The sequence below is a fragment of the Centruroides sculpturatus genome, unplaced genomic scaffold (genome assembly GCF_000671375.1).
Source record: "Centruroides sculpturatus isolate CEXI.00-Female unplaced genomic scaffold, Cexi_2.0 scaffold1070, whole genome shotgun sequence".
NCBI lineage: Eukaryota > Metazoa > Arthropoda > Arachnida > Scorpiones > Buthidae > Centruroides > Centruroides sculpturatus.
Window position 1 is genome coordinate 284 of NW_019386008.1, and position 13,688 is coordinate 13,971.

Sequence of the window (13,688 nt, forward strand, 5' to 3'; positions counted from 1 at the left end):
ACCTGGTCCTAAAACGAATTAGTTAGAAAACAAATGACTATTATGTTTAACATACGAGTATTTAGATTTTTACAGCTATGGTGAGAAACGTTTAAAATCTACAACAGCCCTGTCGCGTCCTTTCAGATATACTAATGATGCGACAAAAGAGGTATTTGAATTGACCGGTATCGGCACCCTGGGGATTTGGCAGTGCGTGCATGCACGCTCTGCAACCGTCTTCGATTCCATTCATTAGCCACTCGTAGGGAGCTACTTGACTAAGTGCATTGTTTTAAGATTTAAAAAGTAAAGAATATTTTATATTTTTATGTACGTTTCTTTGCAAAGCTATATTTAATTATAATTTTCTTTAAAGTATATTCATATAATTGAAGAATATTTTGTATGTACCGGTACATCCACCACATATTTTATTTCACCGAGTAAGTTTTTATTATTTTATTTTTAATTGTAGCCCTTATATCGTGGCTAGCGATTCGGAATGTAATTGTGATATTAAAAATGCATTTAGAGAAGTCTACGGTTTTTACTGGCTTATCGAATAAACGATACGAATGGACCCTAGACCATCACTGACGCGCAATTGACTGATTGCCCCTGGATGTCGGCTTACAGAAACACAGCTTCCCTATAGTCAAATGTCACGGCACGCCCCTGAAAAATATCAACTTTTAACTTTCCTTATATTTTATTCATAATTCCATCTTATAATCTTAATCTTAAGTTAGAGCATTCCGTTCTAAAATATTACAGTATTAATCTTTTTATGGAAAAATCGTTCATTTATAAGTTAAGTAAGGTGTCTATGTAAAAATTTAAACGTATGCGGAAATTTTTCAAAGGATAATCTTTAACTTTAATTTAAAAAGTATGCTCTCCATCTCAAATTTGTAGTCTTGCCCCTGTAAATCATATTTTCCCTTTAACAATAGAGTCATACCGGTAATCTATTAACTGCTTTCGGGAGAAAAATTTTGAATTGAAATAACGTGACTTCCGGTTTGCGTCGGAAGTTCATATATAATTAATCGGGTCCTTTCCTCCTAAGGTTTCCATATCTGGTCTCGAGTTTCATATATGTAACATCGTTCTCGAGATTAAGGACGGACGACAGTGGGAATTTATGTCTATGTGAGACTCAGCACTATGTAATTTATTTACATAATTAAATTATAACATTTTGACAATAAAATTTTGTCAGATAACTGTCAACTTTCACACCTGGGAGTTAATCGTTTGTTAAGATCTCTGTAGCAAAAGTGACGCTTAAAGTCTAGCCAATGACAGAGTGACACGTAAACTGCGCGTAAAAGATCAACCAATCGGGTAGAATTCGGCTGTCCCAGTCGATGGGATCGTTATACCCACGTGATTCGAAAAGAAAGAATCGACATTATCTAAATTACTTAAAAATTTGAAACGTCTCTATCCCTAACTTATCACACTTTAATATTGGTAAAATAATAACAAGATGTAACGACTGATTCGATCGTTATTTATTTTCGAAGTTTTTAAAATAAAATATCGTAACAGATGGCGCAACACGCAATTTTAATGTTTTTGTTGGGAAAGTTATGTAACTCGTTACTATTTATTTTTTATAAAAACGTTTCGCTCATTAATAAAATTTTTTCTTCTCTATCTTCAATCCTTTCAAACACGATTTAGATTTGAGAGATTTATTGCGGTTTTTAAAAAGGTTTAAAATTTTTTTTAAACATTTTGATGAAACGTTTGTGATGAAATATTTTAATTTTTTTAATATTAAAACATTACAAAAAAATGGTTCTTCAATATTTTGAAATTATTTTTATAATACAGAAAAATATTTTAAAATGTGCATAAAATAGTGTAGTGATAGCTACATATAAACCATTCATAGCAATACTTTGTATAAGCTATTTAATTTAATTCAATTTCATGTATTTCTTCTTAATGTGGTCTTCGGTATTTAAATGCTGAATTAAAGATTGTAAATTGGTAAATTTAAAAATTCCGCATAAATCACAACCTTCAATATTTTCTTCGCTGCGTGTCTCATTCGTTGCTTTTCCAGCAGAACATTCCTCTGGCTGATCCTCTGCGCGAATGCATCTTGATTCATAATCTTCTTTCCTTTTATTTCTTTTTAATTCTTCTTTAATATGAGCAGAACTAAACAAATGTTGGCGAAAAGGAATGGGACCAGAGAAAACTTTGACACATATATCACACTGGTAGATTTCTTCCTCTTCTAAAGATGAATTACCATAGTTCTTCATCTCGTTCTTCAAATGTTTATTGCTTTGAAGATGTTGAGAATAGATAATTTTTCCATTGAATATTTTATTACAAATATCACAAATAAATTTATTTTCTTTTTCTTCTTCCATTTTTTAAACTATAATCTAAAAATAAATATGTTAAAGCAAATATTTTCAGTATCAGAATAAAGATCTTTAGTATTTCTAAACAAATAGTATTCAATAAATTTTTAATGAATAACTACTTTATTTAATTATTGAAAGTATTTTAATTAATAAATTGAATATATAATTTACAAATATTTGTGATTACACAGAATTCTCTTCAAATATCGTTAAAATCATAGCACTTAAAAGATAATTAGAAAGATTAAAAGAAAAAAATATTTTTGATACTCCATGAGCCCAAAATTGGAAAATAAAACACCTTTAGAAAATTCTGTATAGTGGCCATTAAACCGCCTTATTTACGTGTACAGTTTAACGAAAAGTAACGCACCCATCCCTCTGTCCTGTACGACAGATGGGGATGGGGTAAAAAGTGGCTCAGAAACTGTACACGTAATTATTGAACGGCCACGTTTGTGTGTGTATATACAGTACAGTACGTATGGTACAGGACAGTAGCTGGGAGGAGGACAAGAGGAGACTCAGCCACCCCTAAAAATTTTGAGCAACTGTGCATTATTCTAAATCACAAAATTCTGTTTACACGGCCTATTTAATTATCCGAAAAATTATAAATAATCAATGTTTAGTGCTTAAATTTTGATTATTAGTATACCGTTATGTACTATACAATACGTATATTATTTAATACTGTTATATTATATTATTATTTAATTAATATTATGCATTGTTCGTTTTCAGCAGTTTTGACAAACTGATATGAGAAAGCCACCAAATCATTTAAATATGATTGATTATCGCGCCCGATAACATGTATCGTCATCCTAGTGATAGATATGAACGAGTACGAATGTGAGCCATCGCCACCAAGCTGCCAAACATTAGCGTTATTTTATTTATAAACAGTGATTCGTACAAAATGCAACTGTAAATGAAAACTGTTGCAGTATTATTTAACATTTATTGTACTGTACTGTACAATAATGGATAAATTTATTTTTAAACTACGATAAAAAACGACACTACCATCATGATCAACATTTACTACGACTAATAGGCCTATTACTGTACATAAACAAATACAGAGGCAGTATCTTCCACTGATGAGTCCACGAATATTGCAAGAAGGCGGCTTATTTTAACACAAAGCTTCGTATTTCCCTCAAAGTAGAACTACAAAAGTTTCAAAATGGATTAGTTAAAGAAATGTAAATGCCTTGAATATTCAAAACCATGGAACTAAGGAACTTGTCGCCTGTTTCTGTTTGTATCTTCACGATCAAAGGAAAACACATTCACATCCACTATAACAGATACTGAAAATAGTTCTCAAATATTGCCAATGCTACAATTGAACATCTGTCATGAATAATGTTCAGTCGTTACTACTAATTAAGAAGAAAAGTTGAATAGAGAAATATACTTCCATTGCAGCATTTATACAGTAGATTGCATTTAGTAGTTAAAATCATCACTTGAGGGAATTCCCCACGATCTAACAATTCTTCAAAAAAAAAAAATGTTCTGTTGTAGGGGAAATACGTACAAAATGACATAGGCAACATAATTCGAATTTGGCGGTCTCAAGCGCGCAACTGACCACGACACCACGTTATCCGAGCGGCTTTTACTAACTTGTCACTCCTTTCATTCGCCCGGGTGTGAAGGCCGACGACAAGCGTTGGTACGTTACGAGTTCTTTTTCTTTGCAACAAGTTTTTTGTGTAGATAGTAAGTTTTTCACTATTTTATCTATTTGTGTAGCATTTATTTCAACCTTCAAGAATTTGTTGTTGTACTTAACCCCTTTTTCACCAACAGATGATCCGAGAAATCGCAGGATTAACAGCTATCTTAAATACAGGATTACGGATTTTGCGTTCCACCATTTTAAGATTAGACATAATCTAGCATTAGTAACTAACCCACCAAATTCGAGCGATTAATGCGCTACTCTCGGCAAATATGGCGAAAGATTTATCTTAATTTGCGGAGTGCATATATAAAAGCAAAATATAAAAAAATACTTTTGAATTCCAAGACGATTAAGTCATGACGAATTCAATCGTATTAGACGATTAACTGTTTATTGAAAGCTATACTCTGTCTAAAAGGACTGCTGTACTGTTCGTGACGAAATCAGACTTCTTGCCGTCATATAGCCTAATAGGACTACAAGCAAAAAACATATCACCTCTACTGCAGCTACTGATTAGTTTACGCTTCTACGCAACTGGAACTGTGATCATGAAATGAGATATAAAATATGTAAAATATTGTTTCTCGAAAAAAAAATTCGAAGGTCGACTTCGTTTCTTGCTTTCTGCATGTTTGTATATAAGCGCGTATTACGTGTTTCCAAAATATCCAATTAAGATTAGAACTAGTGTCAAGATTATTTACTAATCCTTCGCTGAAATTTGTTGATGAAATCCTCGCCAGTATTTGTATATCGTTGGATATGCAAATATTGCGATTAGGCAATGTTGGTGAAATACACTTAAGTCTACTAGATGTATTTAATAATTCAGTGTTTAATATACGCTTTTTATTAATTGCGTGTCCAGATAAAATCTTGAAACTCAATTTTCGTACACAACGTTGGCTACATCTAATAATCTCTGGAAGAAACAACTGCAACACACGTGTATGTGAGGTTCCAGAACGGATCGAAATAAAATTTAATTTTTGCATGTTGGAAGCGAAAACGCTATTGTCGAGTTGGATCGAAGGGTGATGTTAGTTATATAAGAGAGAAAGAAACAAACCCTTTATCTAAACAATGCGGCACAAAATAAAACAACGAATCCCGTAACGACTCCAATACGTGTTAAACGATCTGTCAATGACAAACCGAAAGGTAGAACTCTGAGCCAAGCGCTCATAAACAGTCAAACTAGGAAAACAATTTCGGAAAGGGGGAAAGATTTGATGGATAGAAAAACGTCGTGTTAAAGTTCCAAAATGACAGAACACGGGCAAATTATGAGCGCAAGTTTTATGGTTCTATCAACAATCTCCGGGCATAGTCGACGAAAAGGTGTCGAATAGACACCTCGAATCGGACCTTTCTCGTGACCCGATCAGATCTCGGTTTTCACCTGGAAACAAAGGAGAGACCAATCGGGAAGTGAGAAAGGGGACTAGGGGCCAACCAGAAATACTATAAAAATCGGAAATTCAAGGTCGAAAGACAGTCTTCCTCTGGATTAAACTCAAAGTAGTGCTCTTTAAATTGTGTTGTCTCCCTGACGACTTAGGACGCCACAGTATCTTCGCCCATCATCCGCATCTGTCCAACGATCCCATCTCGTTCGCCTCGTGGCTACGACCGATAGAACGAACTCTTGCCGCTCCGAAGGAACACCGAGATTTGGAACTGTCAAACATTGATGTAAGCATAAATGTTACAAAATAAACGGCTTTTAACTTTGAAAGACACTTGTCATCATGTGTCTCCTCCGCCACACCCACTTGCGAACATTCCTTAGGTTCATCCTGACGCGGGATTTTAAATCCCCAATCTCCACCAGTCGGCGAGTTTACATGTATCAGACATCACATTTTCGTCTATCATTGTCACACAGATCTGTTATGTAAGGAATAAAGACAATATGGATCGGATGGAATGCCTACTTCATGAAAAACTAGCTTACCCGTCGCGCATTGCTGCGATCTCAGAAGAAGCGAAATTCAAGCAAACTCGTTATGATAAAATTAAATTTACATTTTATCATTTTTATTGAAACATTATTATTATTCATTTTCATCGGGAAAAAACATTTCAAAGTGTCGTTTCAATTCTATTTATTTATTTGAGTGCTTGTGGATACACGATATTTTTTGTTTTTCTGTCTGGTGCGTACACGAATAAATCGGAAGGTTTTTTGACGCGTGAGTTGGCCACATACAGTTATCCATGCGAGAAGCACGGATTCTCGAAATTTAGCCCACACACTAGCAGCGATTGTCAGAAGTGCGATATTCCTCATTTTTATATATTTTTTAAAATCCTTTATAATTTTCATTATTTAACAGACGCACACACACACACACATACATTCATTTATATATATATAGATTACTTTGTTGTAAGCGGGTGTGTCGACATTTTTAGTTTTCTCTGTTATATATAACAGAAAGTATGGTGAACACATTAAAATTCACAAAATAATTCGGAAGTAATTTCTGTATGTATGGATGTTACTATGTGGGGGCACGATTTTGTTCACCCTCCTTGAAGCTTAATAACTCCTATGCTTTTTGTAGAAACTTTATGAAATTTTGGAGGGAGGTTTGTCTATTAGGTGGATTGATGCTGTTAAATTTTGGTGATTAAAAGTCGAGGGGGTGGGGGAGACAATGGGGAGACAATCGTGTGTATCTCCAGTAGGGTCGGACCTTAATGACGATTTTACTCGTTATTAGCATTTACATTTTTTATAAAACCCATCCCTACCCTCCAAATTAAACTGTTTTTATATTTTTAACTATGATATTAGAAAATAGTTTTTCAATAAAATAACAGACGACGCCACCAAATTTTTAAATGTTGCCGGGAACTGAGCAATTCTATGCTGGTTTATTTTTTCTAGTAAATAGAAGCAGTGTTTTCTCTATACCACTACTGATTGAAAACAGATGAACTGACTTTACTGAATAAGTGGCAAACAAACAAACAGTTCCTACTGTTAGGTTGTGTGTTATATAAATGAAAAAATAGGCTACAATAAGTAAACCCAAATTTTTTCCGAAATACTCTGGAATCAAATGCTTCTTGGAAATAGTTCTGAAATAAACAGCTTTAGATTATATATACTTATCGTCAATTTAGACAATTATAAATTTCAAATAAAGGACACTATTAAAAACAGTTTTACTATTTAATTTATTTTCTTCTAGGATTTACTTATAAATATTTACAGCATTTTAAAAATGTTCTTTTTCATTTTAAATAATAGCTATGAGTGATTTTATTCCTTTATATTCGATTTTCCTATTAAAATGTACTATATGACAGTTTTATTATCAAACATTAGAATTGCGACTATCATTCAATGTATCCTTTTTAGTATAAGCCCAGATCGAATTTTTATCCTTTAGGTTGATCCTTCTTGCAAGGAAATACCAAAANTATAAGTTGCAGCTAGGCAATAAATTGTAAAAAAATCAATTTTTTACAATTTATTGCCTAGCTGCAACTTATACGAAGGCGATAGAACAACAAACTAAAAACCAACGCAACACAAACCTACGAGTCTCAGCTGTTTTCGGTCAATAAGGTGTCCCCTATTCAGTGTATATAAGACTCGTAGGTTTGTGTTGCGTTGGTTTTTAGTTTGTTGTTCTATCGCCTTTGTATAAGTTGCACTCGGCAATAAATTGTAAAAATATGCCAGGAGGAGCTAAAAAGTTGGGATTTTTCTATTTCTAAAAAAGTCCGAACGAAGGAAGAGATAAAAAATATATTGTCGAGCGAATTGGTCTTCGCCATCTTTAAAACATTACATCATTTGAATAATCTTCCGAAAGTATACAGAACAAATATTCAAACAACAACAACCAAAAAAAAAATCAATTATAACTTAAAGATGACAATTCGATGAAAAGGTTATTGAAACACAATCATTTCTAAATTAAATTTAGGCAATAATTTCGTTTACTTGATGCACTACAAGCGCGGGATGTTCAGTTTCGACGACCGGTTCACGTAGAATATCAATAATAATAATCTTTAAGAAATAAAGATTCATCGGCTTCCCTAGTTACAGATCATAGTTCTTACCTTCGCGATATGACGTATTTGAACATCATTAGCGAGATTGCGGCCGAAGTTTTCATCTCTAAAACGTAAACGTCGAACATCGAGCGCCGCTATTTTGTAAGCGGCGCTCGGCGTTGGACGTTCACGTTTTAGAGATGAAAACTTCGGCCGCAACCTCGCTATTATCACTTAAATTGCTAAGAAAATCTCAGGTCAAACTCAGTAATAGGGGATTGAAGGGTTTACACACGTTTAACAGGAACAGAGATCGACGAAATCAGCTAACTTCCAACTACAGTAATTAACAAGGTTGCGGCCGACGTTTTCATCTCTTAAACATGGTCGAGCGCTGCTTACAAGATAGCGGCGCTCGACGTTCACGCTTTAGAGATGAAAACGTTGGCCGCAATCTGGCTAGTGTTTTACAAACTGTAACGAAACTTTAATTGAGGAATAAAAGACATTAGAGAGGTTGCGGCCAACGTTTTCAACGCGAACGTTCAGCGCCGCCTTCCTGTAAGCCTAGAAGTTTGACAATGGCGTTTGGAACGTCGAGCTTGATTCCACTGACGTTCCAAACGCCATTGTCAAACTTCTAGGCTTACAAGGCGGCACTGAACGTCCCACGTACACGTTTTCGCGTTGAAAACGTTGGCCGCAACCTATTGTTGGGTTGTTAAGAGAATGTTTAGTAAGCCTGGCGAGTTTCGTTGGTCCGCAACTTAAAATTGATTTTTAGAAGGAATCCGAACTCACGAGATTTATCGCGATGTTCAATTTGGATAAAATGCGTAAAATGACGTACGTTTTAACTTACGCCGGAGTTTTTGAATGAGGAATGTAGATAATGATAGAAGGCTTGAATGTAGAGAAAATGAAGATGTAAAAAAAATTAATAAAATTAATGGGGATGACGTCAGCATGGAAAGTGAAATAAAGCTGAAAAATAGGGCTCGATTTGGGAATGAAAGACGGCATTGGATAGCTAAGAGTGTGTTTACTAAGCACGAGAAGTTTCGTTGATTGGCGATGAAAAGTAACTAAGTTAATTATATCTTTGATGCGTTTTAACTTTCTGGTTAGGTTCAATCGGTGTAATTTGACTTCGAACTCGTTCCTCTAGAGGGCGACGGATCTTTTCTGTCGATTTCTACGTTTTGCCTGTTTTACATGTAAATTTCAGTTTAGAAAAATACATTTAATTTCTTTATAATATATTAAAGATGCTTAGCTATTATTAACAATTATATCCACTATATACGAGCAGTTAATGAGCACAAACTAGAGAACAATTTGTCAATTTTCCATCTAACTAAATGTAACCTGTATCCCTTTAAACACGACAAAGTTTGTAAAAATATAGTTTTACCTGTTATGTATTCCAGTACAGCTGCCAAATAAACTGGAGTTATGCCACCTATCCTGAAGTGATGAGTTCCTTTTTTCAAATATCTGTTAATTCTTGCAACTGGAAATATCAGACCAGCTTTACTCGATTTCGACCTTGTCGTTTTCTTCTTTCCCTTAGCACTGCACATTCTTCTTATTTTATTAAGAAATATTTGAATCAAATGCTTTCTTTCCTTATCGGCATACGCCCTCGTTTGCCAAGTGTAGAAATCGACGTATTTCCCAATGACGTGTGTGCTGACGACGTATTAAATGTTTACCAATCAGAATCGAAAATTAAATGAAATCTATTTCGTAGTAAAAATTAATAACTGATAATTATAATTGCGTGAATAGATTTTGTTTCTCTGTCGAATTAAAAATTTCAGCCAATATTGGATATTTCGACAGACTTCGGTGGCGCCGTATACTTCTACCATAGACGATAGCTCAGGACTGGTCTAGACCTGTGCCGTTGCGACTTAAAATCGTGACGCCTCGCCGATTTTTATTTTATTTTTTTAATATGTAGACTGATTAATAACGCCAATAAATCGTATTGTTGACTAGCTTACCCGTCGCGCATTGCTGCGATCTCAGAAGAAGCGAAATTCAAGCAAACTCGTTATGATAAAATTAAATTTACATTTTATCATTTTTATTGAAACTTATTATTATATTATTATTATTCATTTTCATCGGGAAAAAAACATTTCAAAGTGTCGTTTCAATTCTATTTATTTATTGGAGTGTTTGTGGATACACGATATTTTTTGTTTTTCCGTCTGGTACTGTACGTACACGAATAAATCAGGTTTTCCGACGCGTGAGCCGGCCACATCCATGCGAGAAGCACGGATTCTCCAAATTTAGCCCATACACTTGCAGCGATTGTCAGAAGTGCGATATTCCCCATTTNATTCAACATGTGTACCTGTCCTGTACCAACGTGTGATGTCGAGATGCAGAGAAACAGCTGCTATTGCTTCTGTCTCTGCAGAAATGTTGAAGAAAACTTGGCAAGAAATTGATTATTAATTAGATATACTCAGGATCACATAGAATGCACGTATAACAATAGTTATTTAGGTAATTATTCCAGATTAATTAGGTCCATTCACACTAAGTGTATTGTTCAATGTGTAGCTCTTGGAAGGACCTGCTCCATTGTGAAAATCTATAGAAATTAATAAGAAAAAATGTAATGTTGCGCGAAGTTGACCCCTAAAATATGGGTCCCCGTTCAGAACTGGTCAGTTTTTACTTTCTCGGTTGTGCATTGGAGGAATTGATGCTATTAAATTTTGGTGATTAAAGGTCGAGGGGATGGGAGATAATGGTGTGTATCTCCAGTAGAATCGGACTTAATGACGATTTAATTCATTATTAGCATTTACAACTATTTTATAAAACCCATCCCTGCCCTCAAAATTAAGCTTTTTGCCATTTTGTAATAGTTAAAATTATAAAAAGTTTTAAAATAAAATATGACAACAGATGGCGCCATCAAAAATTTTAAATATTGCCGGGAAAGTTGAGCAACTTACTGCTGGTTTATTTGAAATCGATTCCTTCTGAATGTAGAAAACGAGCGCTCATTTCTTTTCGGCAACTTACCTCTTTAGTCATAGAAGATGTAAAGTATGAAAACGTAAATATACGTTGAGGTATATACTTAAGAACGTATATACAGTAGAGCCTCGAAAACTCGGCCTAATGTGGACCGAAGGGTGGCCGAGTTTGTGAAAATGCCGGGTTATCGAGAATGGGGTTAAAAAAGGATAAGTATGTGTTTTTCCTCAGAAAATACTGTACTGTGCTTGTATGTATTGTTTGCTTGAGAATACAACAGAGAATAAACTGCCCAAATACCCTTAAACAAAGGAAAAGTACTGTACGTCCTTTATGAAGGCATAGAGCCTTTACTACATGAAAATGAAAATTAATGAATACACTGTGTACAGTAATTTACCTGATAAGACAGACCTCAGAAAAATACTTTATGAGGCATAAAGCTGTCTATAATGAGAATTAATTATCTAAGGGAATTTTTGCCCTGCCAGGGTGTGGCCGGGTTATCGAGTGCCGAGTTTTCGAGGCTCTACTGTACCTCCACATGGGCGTACTTACTTATATATCTCCAATGAATATTTATATATGTAAATATGCTCAATAATTTTAGAGAAATTCTTACCTTTTTTCAATAGAATCATAGAGAATTAATTTATAGTAGGCCTACTCATAGTGCCATTAGGTTTACTTCACATGATTTTTTAAATACATTACACTTCACGAAACAGAGAATACCGTAATTAAATGTTGATCGATTGAAAAAGAATGAATGGTTTTTTAAGTTTGACTTTTGTACTTATTTATGCTAATTCTTCATCACCCTACTACCGACAACAGCGGTGGATTNATATATTTGTAATTGCAAACACGTGAGTTCCGGTCGGAATATTAACACTTTCGTCATTTTGTACTTTTATGAATACGACGAATTCATGAAAACGTATCGGTAATGATATGTTCGTATATTGTAATCCGCGTAGCTAGAATCCTAGGAGAGAATAAGACTTTTGATCATGTGGAGGCGCAAATTACAAAATGCAGTTCTAAAATTAGCACAGATAATCCCGTTTTGTAACATAACAGATGAACATTCTTTTCAAAAGAAAAGTGCTAACCAATATGCACACCTTAAAAGTGAAATCGCAACACCACGAAGGAATGCGCGTAGCCACACGCAAATTGCAGTACCGGTAGAGGTGACGGAGATTTGCAAGCGATTAAAGTCTGCATATGCATCGAGTCATAAGGTACCCAGTTTCGGACTATAAGGACCGCAGCCGGCTAGGACCGTAAATACTATCGCGGCAGTCGAACTTTCGAAGAAGCGTAGAAAATGCCTTGAAGCCGAATGCTATCAGTTAACGGCTGGGGAACGAGACCATATCCTGCAGCAGCGCGACTTCGGTTTGTCGATGCGCGCATTTGCCATGAGTGTTGGCCAAGACATGGGTACCATCCAACGATGTTTATGTGACACGATGGAGCAGGAACATATGCGAATAGGCCGAAGAGGGAGCGGATCGCACTGGCGCACGTCGGGACCCGTTCGCCAGGGCACGTAACTCCTGAACATCCGATGCCTCCTGTCGCCGTCAACGGGTGCATCTGTGTCCACCCAAACATTCGCAACAGATTGCATGAAGTCGGGCTGTACGCACGGTAACCAGCAACGGAGGTGCCATTAACCGTTCGACACATGGCTGCACGCCTGGAGTGGTGTCGTCGTCATTGCAACTGGACCACTGAATGACATCGGGTATTGCTTTCGGGTGAATCCTATTTCTGTCTGTGGAGGAATGACGGCCGGGACAGATGTGGCGTTATCCCGAGGAACGCTACGTGCCAGCCCTTTTCGCCGAGCGTCACACCGGCCCTACACTAGGCACCCTGGTGCACGTTTTCGGTACTCTGACAGCGAACCAATACGTTACACGAATTGTGGGGCCTGTGGTTCGGCTACTGGTGCAGACCGCATCCGATATGGTGTTCCAGCAAGACAATGCCCGACATCACGTCGCATGGTTAACTCTCACCTTCCCAAACGGAATTTGCATCTTTTCCTGGATCATCGAACACTTGTGGGACCTCGTAAGAGATGAGGTGCACCGTTAACCACCGCCACATACCGTAGAAGACATGCGCGTTGCAGTAGACGCAACTTGACAAGAGATACCTCAGACAACCGTTAATCGTCTCATTGATAGTATGCCTCGCCGTATACGACCTGTATTCAGTAAGGAATACGGCCTCGTGGAGGCCGTATTCCTTACTGAATACAGGCCTCTATAGTATATATATAATGTATACTATACTCTCTACATATTCAGTAATGAATAAATAGGTATCTATTTTATATCTTTGTTCTTTTAATCATTTGCACATCTCTGTCATCTCTACCGTCCTGCAATATGCATGTAGCTAAGTGCTTTCGAAACTTCGTGGTGTTTCGTGTGTTAATCAAAAGTGAAACTTTTGAAGAGTGTATATTTACAATTCAACCTTGAGTGCTAAAAACAAAAACTGAAAACACTGTTTTAGTATAAAATTTTACTGTGGTTTCATAAGGATTTGGTTTCATTCAACGAAGT

General features: G+C 35.9%; 1 protein-coding gene and 1 pseudogene across 1 annotated transcript; one reads left to right on the forward strand and one right to left on the reverse strand.

The window, feature by feature from the left end:
* Nucleotides 1-1,800: 1,800 nt before the first annotated feature.
* LOC111613089 lies at nucleotides 1,801-2,348 on the reverse strand (the record flags this gene model as incomplete). The annotated part of the gene is made up of 1 exon (XM_023354396.1): nucleotides 1,801-2,348. A coding segment is annotated over one exon (438 nt), but the record flags the coding sequence as incomplete, so codon positions are not given.
* An 863-nt stretch (nucleotides 2,349-3,211) lies between these two features.
* On the forward strand, nucleotides 3,212-13,199 carry LOC111613088 (annotated as a pseudogene).
* The last annotated feature ends 489 nt before the right edge of the window (nucleotides 13,200-13,688 follow it).